Here is a 12,707-nt window from a genome sequence, read left to right as displayed (position 1 = left end):
ATAATTATTGATCTGAACTTAAATATTGCTCCTACTGGCCCTATTGACCTTTCCATTCTTTGATTTTCCCCAACTAAAAGAATTTCAAAAGTCAGAGAGACTCCAAAACAGGATAAACAGCAAAACCAATTAAAGTAGTTTTCATCTCGAGGCTTTAGTCTGGGACGGAAAGCGCTGGCCTTTTTTGTGGTCTTTGTTTCCTTCCTTTGATTCCAGCATCACTGGCACTTGGAGGGCAACCTACAGCGAGGGACAATACTCCTGCGGGTGAGCGCAGGCTCTTTGGGTTTCTCTGGGTGTGACTGTGTTTGTGATGTGTTACTCTGGTTGCTGCAATGCAGAGAATGGCAACATTGATCTGATCAGAGAAAGAGCTGCAGTGAGTCAGAGAGCCTGAGGAAAAGAACAATTGACAGATAAATAGAGACACCCATCTGTCAAACATACACATGCACACACACACACTCTTGAGCTACTTCCAAGAGTACTTTTACGTTTCTATGTATGAATATGAATTGTTACATCTGTTGGTCATGTGTTATTTTTAAAAGTCATGTCCAACCTACTGCTATCTCAGAAGAAAATGAAGAAATCTGTGTTCCTTATATTTGAAAAACCTTTTGTTTACATACAAGGAGATTCTAACGACTACCCTGATAAAACAAGTTAGCTATTTGTTTGATATTGATCAGGCTTGCCATTATGATCACCTGCCTGACAGTGTGTTGGTTTCTGCTTTGCTACCACATATCGAGGTACAAACGTCCCTTGGCCACTGATGGCATGCTGGGAAATCTGCACAAGATGTTTGCAGCAAATCTTTTAATTTACAAAGTGGGGCCTTCCTGGATCAACCTTGTTTGTCCAGCAAATCCCACAGATTCTGCATTGGATTAAGACCTGGGGAAATTGAAAGCCAAGTCAACACTTGGCTCCTTCAGTGGTGGTTAGGAGTCTGCATTGACGCAGCCACCTGATTAAGTTATAAAATAGAGGAAGCAAAGTGGAGTGAAAAATAATTACCTGTTATGAAACCTCCAACATGTGATATATATAAAAACTTACCACTTCTGAGTATTAATATATTGACTACAGAATTAGTTGTGTTATTAGTAGATTTGAATTAGTAGAAACCTTTGCACTGTAGCCCCAAACCCAGCAAACTGTGACAAATTGTGTATTCTGACACCCTTAAGACCTACACTCATCTGTGTCGGCCCTTGTAAAATTGGCCCACATCCTTGAACATTTTGCTTGCTTAACATATCAGTTCTGAGGATAAATTGCCACCTTGCTGCCTCGTACATTTCAACCAACAACTGAACTGTTTTAGCTGACCGTGGTCATGTCATACTGCCTGATAGAGCAATTAACATGTTTGAATATGAATGGTATTGCACATTATTATTGTACTAACATTTGAATATCCAGAAGGGAAAGTGAATGCTGCTGTAACTAATATTATACAGACTTTTTAAGAGTAGTTGTAGATGCTGATGTGGGCAGGATCTTCTGTAGGAGCCAGTATTCCAAAATAGTCTTGAATGCTAAATGTTTTCTTTTGTTCACATTCATTCTAAAAGACTCTACCTCATCACATCAACTCAAAGACCACCTCCCTGAAGTCCCAGTCAAAGTGCAGGCTACAGACAAGATGTTTGACTTGCATCAAAAGGAGAAATGTTATGGAAGAGAAAACTTTTCTTTGACAAAAAGTGCACTGACGGGAGGGTAAGGTATGACTCTGTAGTTGGTTGAGCTTGGAGGGCATGTGTGGGTATAAAATCAAAACGGGTCACTACGGTTATTGTTTACATTTAGATTTTTTTTCTCCCATCAAGTCTGCTCGTAGGTCCAAATAATAAAACCATTTTAACTTCCTTGAGCCAATGCAGATGTTGCCACAAGGTTAGATGGTGTTGAAAAACAGCACAACACAAAGACGTGCAATTGTGTGTTCTTCCCCTGGCCCCTCCATGACCCTGTAGCCTGTCTGTTCTCCTTGTATTCTAATCTATCATCACTCCCCTCATTGTCATCCCATATGCCCGACCTCATTCTTCACTGCCACCTGTCTCTGTAAATTCTGCTCTCCCATTGCCAATGTCTTCTCCCCCTGCCTTCTTTCCAAAGCACTTGCCTCTGCTTTCTCTGCCTCCGCCTTTTCTGATTCTGACTTTTTGATTTCCCCAATGTTCCCCCACATTTCTTTGCACTGTTTACTGGCATTCAAACCATTGTTTTTCACTGCTACTTGCTATTTATTTCAATGTCTCTGAGCTGTTTCCTTCTCCACTTCTCTTGTGTCTCTCAATTTTTTGATGCCTCTAGTAGCAGATGGCAGAAGGCCTCACAGTGTCGAATGGAGAAACTTTAAGATCTGAAAGGTCTCTTGACCTCGGGAAGATAAGGCGCCAACATGACCCTCAAAGAGTAATGACTTTTGCACCATAGATTTCTTTTTTGTTTCCCCTACATTCCTATATTGTCCTCTGTTGTACCTCGTTCGCTGCTCCCACCCTGCACTTGAGGCCTCGTGTGCAGCTTGCTGCCATCCAACCCTTTTCCTTTTTTGTTTTAGTCAGGTCTGATTGGATCTTCTTTTCTTCTGGTTTTTCTATCCACCATTGCAAACCGCAGTCACAGCCTCCTTTAATTCACTGACATTGTGTGATGGATGACTAAACAGATGACGTTTGAGAATGACTGTGCTTCATTCACTTAAAAGAAATGAAACTGTGCCATAACTGGAACAGAAAAATAATTCCCCTGACTCAGCACCTTACAAAGCAGTTTAAGGATGGTTTTCATAGTTTCCAGCACACATTTTTTATTCTTGTATTGATCTTACATAGGAGATGGCATCCTATAATTTTCATCAAACGAAACAAATTGTTCCTATTAAAAGTAAGAGTTTGATGACTTATAAAGAAATAAAGTAATTTTATAAAACCTAGCATGTACATTCAGTGCAACACACTCTTTGGCCTTTGAAAATGTAGACAGGAAGTCCTTTAACCCTTTAGAAATGGGGTCCAACCGACCCCACACACGTAAAGTCTGTATTATTTGCCTCAGTCCTCGCGCACACACAAGGGTTAAAATTGCTAACATTCAAAACACCGAATTGTCAGCTTTGTCTTTTTCAAATGTATTGCTTCAAGCAACGTTTGAGGAATTTAGCAGAGCAGGTGGAAAAGTAGTGTTGCTGTATTATCTTAGCTCAACTCAGTGACCTTTTTGCTCAAATTCCATTAAATAGACATAAACGGTGGGAAATAAATTAATTCTAGTACATAAACTCTTATTCAGTCCAAAATGTTGGTTTTCAGATCTTGCAGATTTTTATTACTTTCCGTTACTGCTGCTGTTTTACCCTGAACCTCTTGTTTTTCTTACCCCTGTTCAGACACAGTGTGATTTTTTTTTATTGCATTTTAAAACAAATGCAATACTCTTACTCTGATTGTAACCTTCTGAGTTATACCATTCAACACTTTAAACATCTCCTTACAAGCCTTGTCTCACTCTCCTGTTTTCTAGAACCCTGAAGTTGCTCTTCTGGCAGATGTGGGAAAACAAACATCACCAGACAGAAGAAGGTGGTGAAAACTCTCAAGACGAAAAGGCCCTGAAAGCCCATCTCCCTGCATCTCCTGTTTCCTGCATCCATTTCTTTCTTTCTATGAATATCATGGTGTTAGAGACCTTTACAGTCCGACTTGCTTTCAAGTGCTTTTACTAGTTATCGCATCTGGATTGGACTACCGGTCAAGGCGTGGTGATGGTGGGATCATCAGAATTACTTGTACTCTAAGGGCATTTTTCGATCGGTATCGGCGGGGAAAAGTGGAACGCTGAGGGGGAAAAAAAATCAGCTGAAAAACAACACCGGCCTATGATCATTTTTAACAATAAAGTGGATAGTAAATGTGAAGTAACAACCACTATGAGGAGCAGTATCAGTACAGACTGAGTGGATGGTACAAATACACAGAAAATAAATTCATCATCATTAAACAGAACATGGATTTAATGGTAATCACACACTGGCAGGCTGTACATTTCAAGTCTGATGTTTTATACAAACACACCCTAACCTGACGCACATGGGACATATGCAGATGATGACTCTGTGAGGCTCCATTTTATTAATCGATACTGAATAACACAGTTCTGTTAAATGTTGATAAACTAAGCTGTTCCACTGGCTGCTGAGCTGGAAGTGGATCTGCACCGTGACTGGGCCACGCCATCTCCTAATTAGAATCCAACCTCTGGAAACGACAAAGTAGGCAGAAAACACAAACTGATCAAGACTCCTGTGGAGGAAACGGGACAAATCTGAACACACTGGAGCCAACTCTGGAAATCTATGTTGAATCAATAAGGGATGATCTGTGCTAGACTGCACAGTTCTGTGTGTTACTGCTCAAGTCCTGTATGCATCGTTTATCACTGGACGGGGTAAAGACCTTAAGGACTGTGATCGACTTCTCTCACATCTCTTCAGAAGCCTCTAAGCAGGTGAGTAGTGAATTGTTTATGCAATTAACCTAACCAAAAGAGCAATCAGAGTATCCACATCGAAATAGCCAGCCCTAGTAATTAGCGTAACGTATGACACATCAGCACCCACCATGGGCATTCGCCAATATCGGGTTATTGTCCTACAGTTTTGAAAATATTTAGATTCTGCAGTCTCTCCTCTTTGTAAACTAATGAGGGCAACAGTTTAACAAACCTCTTTCTAATTGCTGTCAGCTAGGAAATTAGAGAACCTCCTCGGCTAAACAATCTGTTTCATTAGGATTTCCCGGCGACGATGTCACCACAGGCGACAGGAACTGCATCCCCTCTCCAGTCTGCTACTTGCTCTGAGTGTCTAAGCAGCTCCATGCTCTCTTTCATTTCTCTGTCCGATTTCTTCTTTTATCCTGCCTACCTGAGGCAGGGATTGAACACTGGTGGAGAATTTAATATGCTGGAAGAAGATACGGTTTTAAGTAAAGTGCAGCCTAAAGGGGAGTCCTGTACAAGAGAGGGTCATTGATATCTATTTAGCCAGATTCAACAAAGGTGGGTGTCACGTTCTGCAGAATTCAGTGTCTGTTCTTTAGATTAGAGATATGCATTCACTTCCAATTTGAAAAAACTTTACTTTTAGATAATCAAAAGCGTATTCAGTCCTTTTCTTTTTTACTAGGTGGACTCCTCTTGATATTGTTTAGACATTAAATCATAAATGCATATAAGTGTCCTTTTAGAAAATGAAAAACAAGTGAAATGTGAAGTGAGGTTTGAACGGCCCACACCTCTCCATTTTTCATCGAATTAAAGAACTTCTCTCAAACAATTTACAGTCGACAATTGCCAAATTGCCATGTTGTGTCACTAGCACCCCTGTAGTTTGAATGGATATTAATATAACAATTTCTGTATTCTCTGCTGAGCACAGAAAGAAAGATTTGTTTTTTTTCCCCAACAGCCATCTTATGTATTTATGATCTTCCGATGTCCTCTTACCAGCTCATACTTTCATTCATCTAATACAGTTACTGAACATACAAATGCAAAGGTGTGTAAAAGCAAGATGGCCTTACAAACCTGACAATGTGGCTGCAGTTCTGTCCGGAGGAACGGGCCAAAACACGAGTAAACTATTGTGAGAAATTTCTGGAAGGATACCAAAAAAGTTTAAACAAAATACTAAGAAATCGTAAACGGCTAGCTGGAAGTAATAAAAAACAATCTGGGAAAACTTACAAATCGTTTAAATAATCACAGCACAACTTTGATCTCTTTTAATGTTAGAAGTAAATCATGTCTTTTTTTCCTGTTCGGCTCCTTCAGATCACTGGTGAGCCGGGTTTGTTATTAGGAAAGCACCTGGGTGTTCTGGTGGGGATGGTGTTTTCCACACAAAAGTTCATAAAGTCAGAACTGAAAGAAGCTTGCTATATTTTGCAAGCAGTCTGATGAAGATGATGAATGACTGATAGGGGTCATCACTGACATTGTTCATTGCTGTGACCTCCCACAGGACATTCTACTCCTTTCAATCAGATGTGGGGTTTCATTCCATTAGGAGGTGTTTATCCCTTCTGACTGAAGTCAAGCATCCGTTCTCCAAAGTTGAATTTATGCAAGCTAATTTTGGCAAATGAACAGGGGCTTCCTGTTCTGTTTCTGGCTGGGTTACAGACTACACTCACGTGCCGCTGCTGCTGCAGTTTGCATGATATTTTGATCTTGCCGTTTAAAGTTAGTCCACTTGTTTAAATGTGCTTATTTGCAATCATTTTGTCTTTAAGCTTCCCATCACAAAAAAAGGAATGATCTGATTATCACTTAACTAATGAAGTGTAAGCAGGCCCATGTTTTTTTTTTCTTTTGACAGCAGCCATCTGTGACCATTGTACAGATGCAAGTGCCGCTCCCCTGCTGCCACTTTGCTGTATTTAAAGATAAAATGCAAGAGCGAGATCTCAGTGCAGCCATACAAATTAATGGACCGTGCTGTGTGACTTCACTTTAAGATGCATGTCCCATCTGGTCACTGATGTGGCGTAGACACGACTGGATGTGGACGGGCACATATTAGTGCATTTGTATGAAAAGTGCTTGAGATTGCTGTCAAACACACTCATGTTAGAAATGACACTTTGTATCAACTTCAGTGACATATGGGGTACATTCATTTCAGTCGACTTTCTTACTGAGTGGTTATAAATGAGTTAGCAGTCAAAAATCAATCAATCCTGAATCAAATCAGGGGATGATGGATGTAGAGTCAGAAATCAATCATTTGCGTCCGTGTGAAGAGCAGAAATTAAATGTAAAACGAAAGGGAAGTGTCAAGGTCTGAAATCTGAGAAATGATCAGCAAGTAAAAGTAGCATAAAGAGCAGATGGAGTCTGAACACTCATATCTTTGTTCGAATGGTGGTAGATTATTACAAAATTTCTTTGAGCACAATGACACTTGTGCAGGTATTTAATTAAAACAATGATTTAAAAAAATCTTACTTTGAAAAACCAGATTGTTTGACTTTAATATACACATTGTTGGGTCATATCCTTTTTCGTTCCTAGTAAAATGACAGACCAAACATGCTCCAGCACCTGTGATTCCATGTATTTGTTTCTGTTCATTGCAGTTGTTCTGACTAGGCCATACCTCAGCCAGCAACAATAGACCTGGCATTGAACTGAACTCTGTTTTCTAAAATTACTCTAATGGAAATATGTGCATAGGGAACAGTAACAGGGAGATAATTCAAAAAGAGGATTCTTGTTCAGTATGATTGCCAAGTTGTAAACCTAAAATTTGTATCTACTGTGTTTAAAACTACTGATTTTTTTTTTATTAATCATATGAGAACAGGCATATTGCTACAAAGCTATTTGTAAGTATAATAGTTAAAGGTTAAAAGGTGTATTAGACTGGTAAAAACCTTCCCCATGTTCTATACTTTGTTTCGTATAGAGGATCTGGATACTCGGATATTGAGAAATAATTCCTTCCTGGAGGCATGGATTCTGCTTAAGTTTAAAATTTTACCCAATTTTCTCAATTCCTAATGTTTGGCTGTGGCGTATTTAATATGCCAGTTTGACACTTTGAAGCTTAATGGAACTTGTGTGTAGCTTAAATAACCATATTTCATTATGAAAAAAGAAGTGCCGAGTTGAACAAGATGGATGTCGATGTTAATTCAATATTTGGAATAATGGCTAGAAGTAATTTCCTCTGCCGGCATTGCCAAAGTACAACCACAGCAGACTACAAATCTAAAACATTGCAGAAACTCGACATCATCACTCATAAGTCCTCCTTCTATTACAGCCACAGAAATCAAGCTCAATGGGAGAAATTCCAGACGGAGGGAGATGAGAACCGAGCAGGAAGGCAATGGCCATGCTTGTGTTGTGTATCCCAATCAGCATGAATTACGAGAAACAAAAAATAATAGTTTTTTCAGCATTTAGATAGGAAAGGTAAGGACTAAAATGGAAGGAGGTGGGATATGAAGAGAAGAAGTTCAAAGATGACAGGCAAGAGAAGATGAGGAGGAGAGGTGGAAGAAATAGGAACAGAGGGGGAAACAGAAGGAGAACAGTGAGTGGGATGCGTGGCGAATTGCTCAGTGTGTATCGAGCTTCAGCTGTATTGTGCTGTGAGGTGCCTTTGGTTCCTCTGAGAGAAAACATGGTACTATGAATAATAGATGACAATGGATGCACACATGGCATGTTTATTTTTGAAAGCGTTTATTTTGTGACCCTCTTTCCTCCTAAATGTCTAAAAAAGATCTTGCCAGCTCAGATAAACAGATATGCAGATAGATACAGTTTTTATGTTCCAATCTGTTGATGAGGTGGCGATGTAATGTGGGTTTGAACGATAGCAGACAGTTTTCTGGGTATTAACCCTTTGAGTGATTTATAATAAGATGCAACCCCGTCATAAGAATCGTTTTAGTTTTGATTGCACATGGATTGATTATGGAATATTTAATTCATGGTAAAATTGAATAATTTCTTTGTAAATTGTGAATGCAACTTTTTTATATATCTTAAAACTCTGACCAGTATTTTCTTAGCTATGTATTTGTGAAATTTAATTTTTATTTTGTAAAATAGCTTTCGATTTATAACCGCATTAAGATATAATTGACGGTGTTAACAATTAAAATTGTTTGCTTACCAATGATGACAAGGAAAAGTTGTCCTTAAACTGTAGCAACAACATTGAATATTCTCATTCCTGGATTAAACCGGCACCGATATTTCTTCTTTTGTGGTCAGATGTAGCACAAAGCAGTGGGGTTTCATCCTACCTGGTTTCAGTTTACGAGTGCAGTCACATTCATCTTGACTTTATTTGACTTTCTCTGATCAACGGGTGTGGTGCCAGAAACTGGAGCAAAAAGGCATGTTTTGTTATATCTGAGCCAGTTACTTGAAAAATGCAGCTCCAACACAGCAAAACAAAGTATGTAGCTTGAGCAGTTGCTATCGCGTTACATAAATAAGCCTATTAGATTAACACAAATTTAATCTCAAAGTAGTCGATGGCATCCCAGACATAGCGTTTTTCTCAATCACTACAGAGGTGGGGTTTAGATGGTTGAGTTGGCTCAGAACAGCTACATTATCATTAATTTGCACTAGGAGCCTGAGATTATGACGAGGAAGCCACAATTATTTTAATAACATCCAAGAACATTATCAATACCGAAACTAGTTGACATTTACTGATAAACTGAATTTGGAAGCCAGAGAAGCATGTATGTAATGAAGGGAAAGAGTCAGAACAGCATTAACCTCTGCAAAAACGAAGACATAATTGAATGCTGAAAATTTGGACAGCTCAGCATTAGTTGAAATATGATCCTTGCAACCTTTTCTCTGCTTCGGCACAAAAGCTTTAAATACCTCTCATCACTCAGACCAAATTGGAACTGCCTGATGTTTTGTGCAGGATCAACATAAAAATGCAAAAAAACAAAAAGAAAAAACAAAGAAGAAGAATACATGGCAGCATGCAAAGACTTAGAAAAAAATGCCTTCATAATTTGGCGTATAAATCAGTGTCTCTGTACATGTAATGTAATCAATTTTCTGCAGGGGCCTGATTTAGACAGCATTGTCTTTAAGCTTTAAGTGTTTTAGCTTTCAATAGTATAAGGTGTGTTTAGAATTAGAGTTCTCAAATAGTTTTTTTTTATTTTTTTTTTATCGATAATAAACCTTTTTTTAAGTAAATTACCATCGTGTCATGTGAAAATTGGTCTGTATATATAGATGAAGTTCCCTGGCACCGAATAGTTGCTCCTCCTGCAAGAGTTTGCTGTGATATGAGGATACAAACCTCCATCCAGCTCCAACTGTGGAGTGTGGAATGCAATTAAAGAGTGAAAACAGACTAAAACACCATTAATCTCTCATTCTTTGCAGAAGACAGTCAATAAGCAGAGTTTCCATCTAGAGTATAGCTGGCTATTTACAGACATGCTGCATTATGACAATTTCAAAGTGGTTAAGCTCTGAAATAAATAACGGTTTCAAAACTCATGGCTTCATGTGAAGAAGTTTGCAATAATACTCAGATACTCAATAATTAAATGTCACGACATGTATTTGTTTTGGAAACGTGTGTGTTTTTAATCTTTTTAGGAAAAAAAAAAAACTTTACCTTGTTCACTGATATTCTCCCATACATACACCCTTTTTTTGACCAATTGCAAACCAGAAAACATAATTCCTTGCTAGACCTGATGCTGTTCTGTCAGTTTATGCTATTTTAGCCATTATTTTAGTCATTATCACCAAGGTTGACTACACTCAGTTCCTGCCAGCCACTCACTGTGAAGCTACTTAATAACACTTGGTTTTCCAGAGAAGGACCAATCACTATTTGAGCTTTAATCGTTAGAATGTGTCCTTTGCAGTAATAATCACACCAAAAGACAAGATTTGTTCAAGGTTAACAAGGAGGATTAAGGGTTAACAAACTGACTTCCATGAACATCCCCTATAAATCAGCGCTCACTTAGAGTTTAAAAAAAAAGTTTAACAAATTGGTTTTTCACATGGTTTTTGAAATACATTTATGGATTCAGAGCTTTGCCAACAACGCCTTATTTTTACCAAGTAATTAAAGGTTGCATAGATTTGTAAAGTGTTTTTTACAAATTCCACACTGAAGTATTAAAGATGAGTAAGGTGTGACTTTTAAAAAAACATAACTACTCTGGACAGGTAGATGACAGTTTATTTGAGCAGCTTTATTTAATTTTGTCATTAAATTTAATATAAGACGGGTTTGGCTGTATGTTAGCTTTTTTGCTGTTGTGAGGAGCCCAGAAGTGGTCTTTACAATTTGAAATTGATTTATTTGTATCACTGAACAAAAATATTGACACACATGTATGCCTTTTCAGAAATGAAAAAAAAAAAATAAATAAATTACTCATTTGTTCTTTTTGAGGTCAGGAACAATCACAACTACACATTAAAACTGACAAAGTATCTGTATTATTTAGATAATTAACATGTATCAAAAATTACAAACTGATGATAAAAGATCACTGGGTTTTGATTTGTGTCTTCTGTGATGAAATTGAAATTCTTATGTGCATGATCAGTAATTTCTCTTTCTCTTTCTCTTTGTTTCAGATCCAGTCCTCGGATAGAAAGCCACTTGCTGAGAGCCAAGAATTACAGATGAAGGATTCGGAAATAATCTTAAGTAGCAGGGTACCAGAGCACATCGGTCATTATTGACATCATATATCACTTTATCATAGTGTCCTTCACTACATGTCACAAAATGGTTTAACGTGAAGAAAAAAAAATGCAGTATGACCATAAAGTACTCTACAAGCTGTGTTATTAACATCGTGACTGCTGTCATTCAGGCACAATTTGTCTTCATTATCACAACAGGGTACTTTTATGTGCACACGACACTGGTGATGGCTACACACATCTCAGTTTTATTTTTACTCAACAACTTCACCTCTGAATATGTATTGCTGTTAAACCAATAATCAGTATTTTCCAGGTTTCTCTGTAAGAGTTTCTCCCTAATTTACGATAGTTTTACAAGACGAAATGAGATTATTGGCCGAATCAGATATATACTAACCTTGTGTGTGCACCTATTTGAACTAGTTTTTGTTTCACAGTGTCGCCATATATTTGGCCATGTTGGTGTTTGCACAGTTCCCTGCTGATATAGTTACAAGTGGTAGACCAGGATCTGGGTGGAGAACCATAAAAGACCCACACTAGAACATGCACACCACAACAAAGAAGGGAAAACAAAAAAAACATAAATTCCTAGTCCTCACTTCTCCCCTCATGTGGTCCTCTCACTTTTCTGGGGGGGGGGCTTTATATTTTCTATGTGTACATAAAGCAATTCAAAATCTATAGTTTTGTACATGTAATTTTTATGGTGTGTGGATATTTTCTAGTAAAAGGAAACAAAATGAATTACTCCTGTGAGTGGCTGGTTTTTCCTGTTTTCCTTTAATCACTGTTTTTGTGTTTCAGTGTGTTATAGCCTAGTTTGGTACAATGGCATGCAAAGATATAATTACAGTGTTGTAAAACACTGGGTAATTGCTAGATGCAGCAACAGTTTACAAACAGTTAAGCAGCTATCGTATGAGGGGATTTCCCAAGTTGAAGAGAGTTGTATGGTTTTTCTACAGTGTTTGTGAGGTTAATAAATGTGTGACAAATAGAAGCTTTAGTCTGCAACTGTGGTTAAACTTGCTTTTATATTTCATGCTACCATCCTAAAACCAAATGAAAACATAGATTTTTAACATTGAAGTGATTGCCAAGAGTAGAGATATAAATAGATTAACTTGTTACAATGAACATAAGATAGCCGTTGTTGTCAATTTCATTGCAGAGTGCTTTTACATGGACATGCCGGTTAAACTGTAAAATAAAATAAAAAAATAAATAACGTCAATATTTAATATTGCAATATTCAATAAACACAAACTTAAACATAGATTTAGGAGCTAGGCTTGACTTGACTAACCGGTTATAAAGCAAAGTTTACTTTTGGAACACTTCGTAATATATAATAAGCATCGGCATTCAAATAGTGCAGCAAAAAAGAGCTAGCATTTGGCTAATTAGCTCTAGCAAACTCACCAAGCGCCTGCTTAGAAACGTAT

The 12,707-nt window shown here is 37.9% G+C and overlaps 1 protein-coding gene across 4 annotated transcripts in view; it reads left to right on the top strand.

Moving 5' to 3' along the window:
* The window catches only part of LOC103145604 (leucine-rich repeat and fibronectin type III domain-containing protein 1-like protein), a 205,328-nt gene extending 193,322 nt beyond the window's left edge, over nt 1–12,006 (top strand). For 3 of the 4 annotated variants that reach the window (XM_016676945.1, XM_016676944.1, XM_016676943.1), the window contains 3 exons: nt 2,332–2,433; nt 3,544–4,527; nt 11,185–12,006. In XM_016676945.1, coding sequence (XP_016532431.1) covers nt 2,332–2,384 — 53 coding nt within the window. In that variant the 3' untranslated portion in view covers nt 2,385–2,433; nt 3,544–4,527; nt 11,185–12,006. The remainder of the gene's footprint in view (nt 1–2,331; nt 2,434–3,543; nt 4,528–11,184) is intronic. The other variant, XM_016676946.1, reaches the window with a different exon arrangement.
* Nucleotides 12,007–12,707: the final 701 nt, after the last annotated feature.

Source organism: Poecilia formosa, unplaced genomic scaffold (assembly GCF_000485575.1).
Source record: "Poecilia formosa unplaced genomic scaffold, Poecilia_formosa-5.1.2 Scaffold144, whole genome shotgun sequence".
Taxonomy (NCBI): Eukaryota; Metazoa; Chordata; class Actinopteri; order Cyprinodontiformes; family Poeciliidae; genus Poecilia; species Poecilia formosa.
The sequence above is the reverse complement of the archived record's forward strand: the minus strand, read 5'-3'. Positions and strand labels throughout refer to the sequence as shown.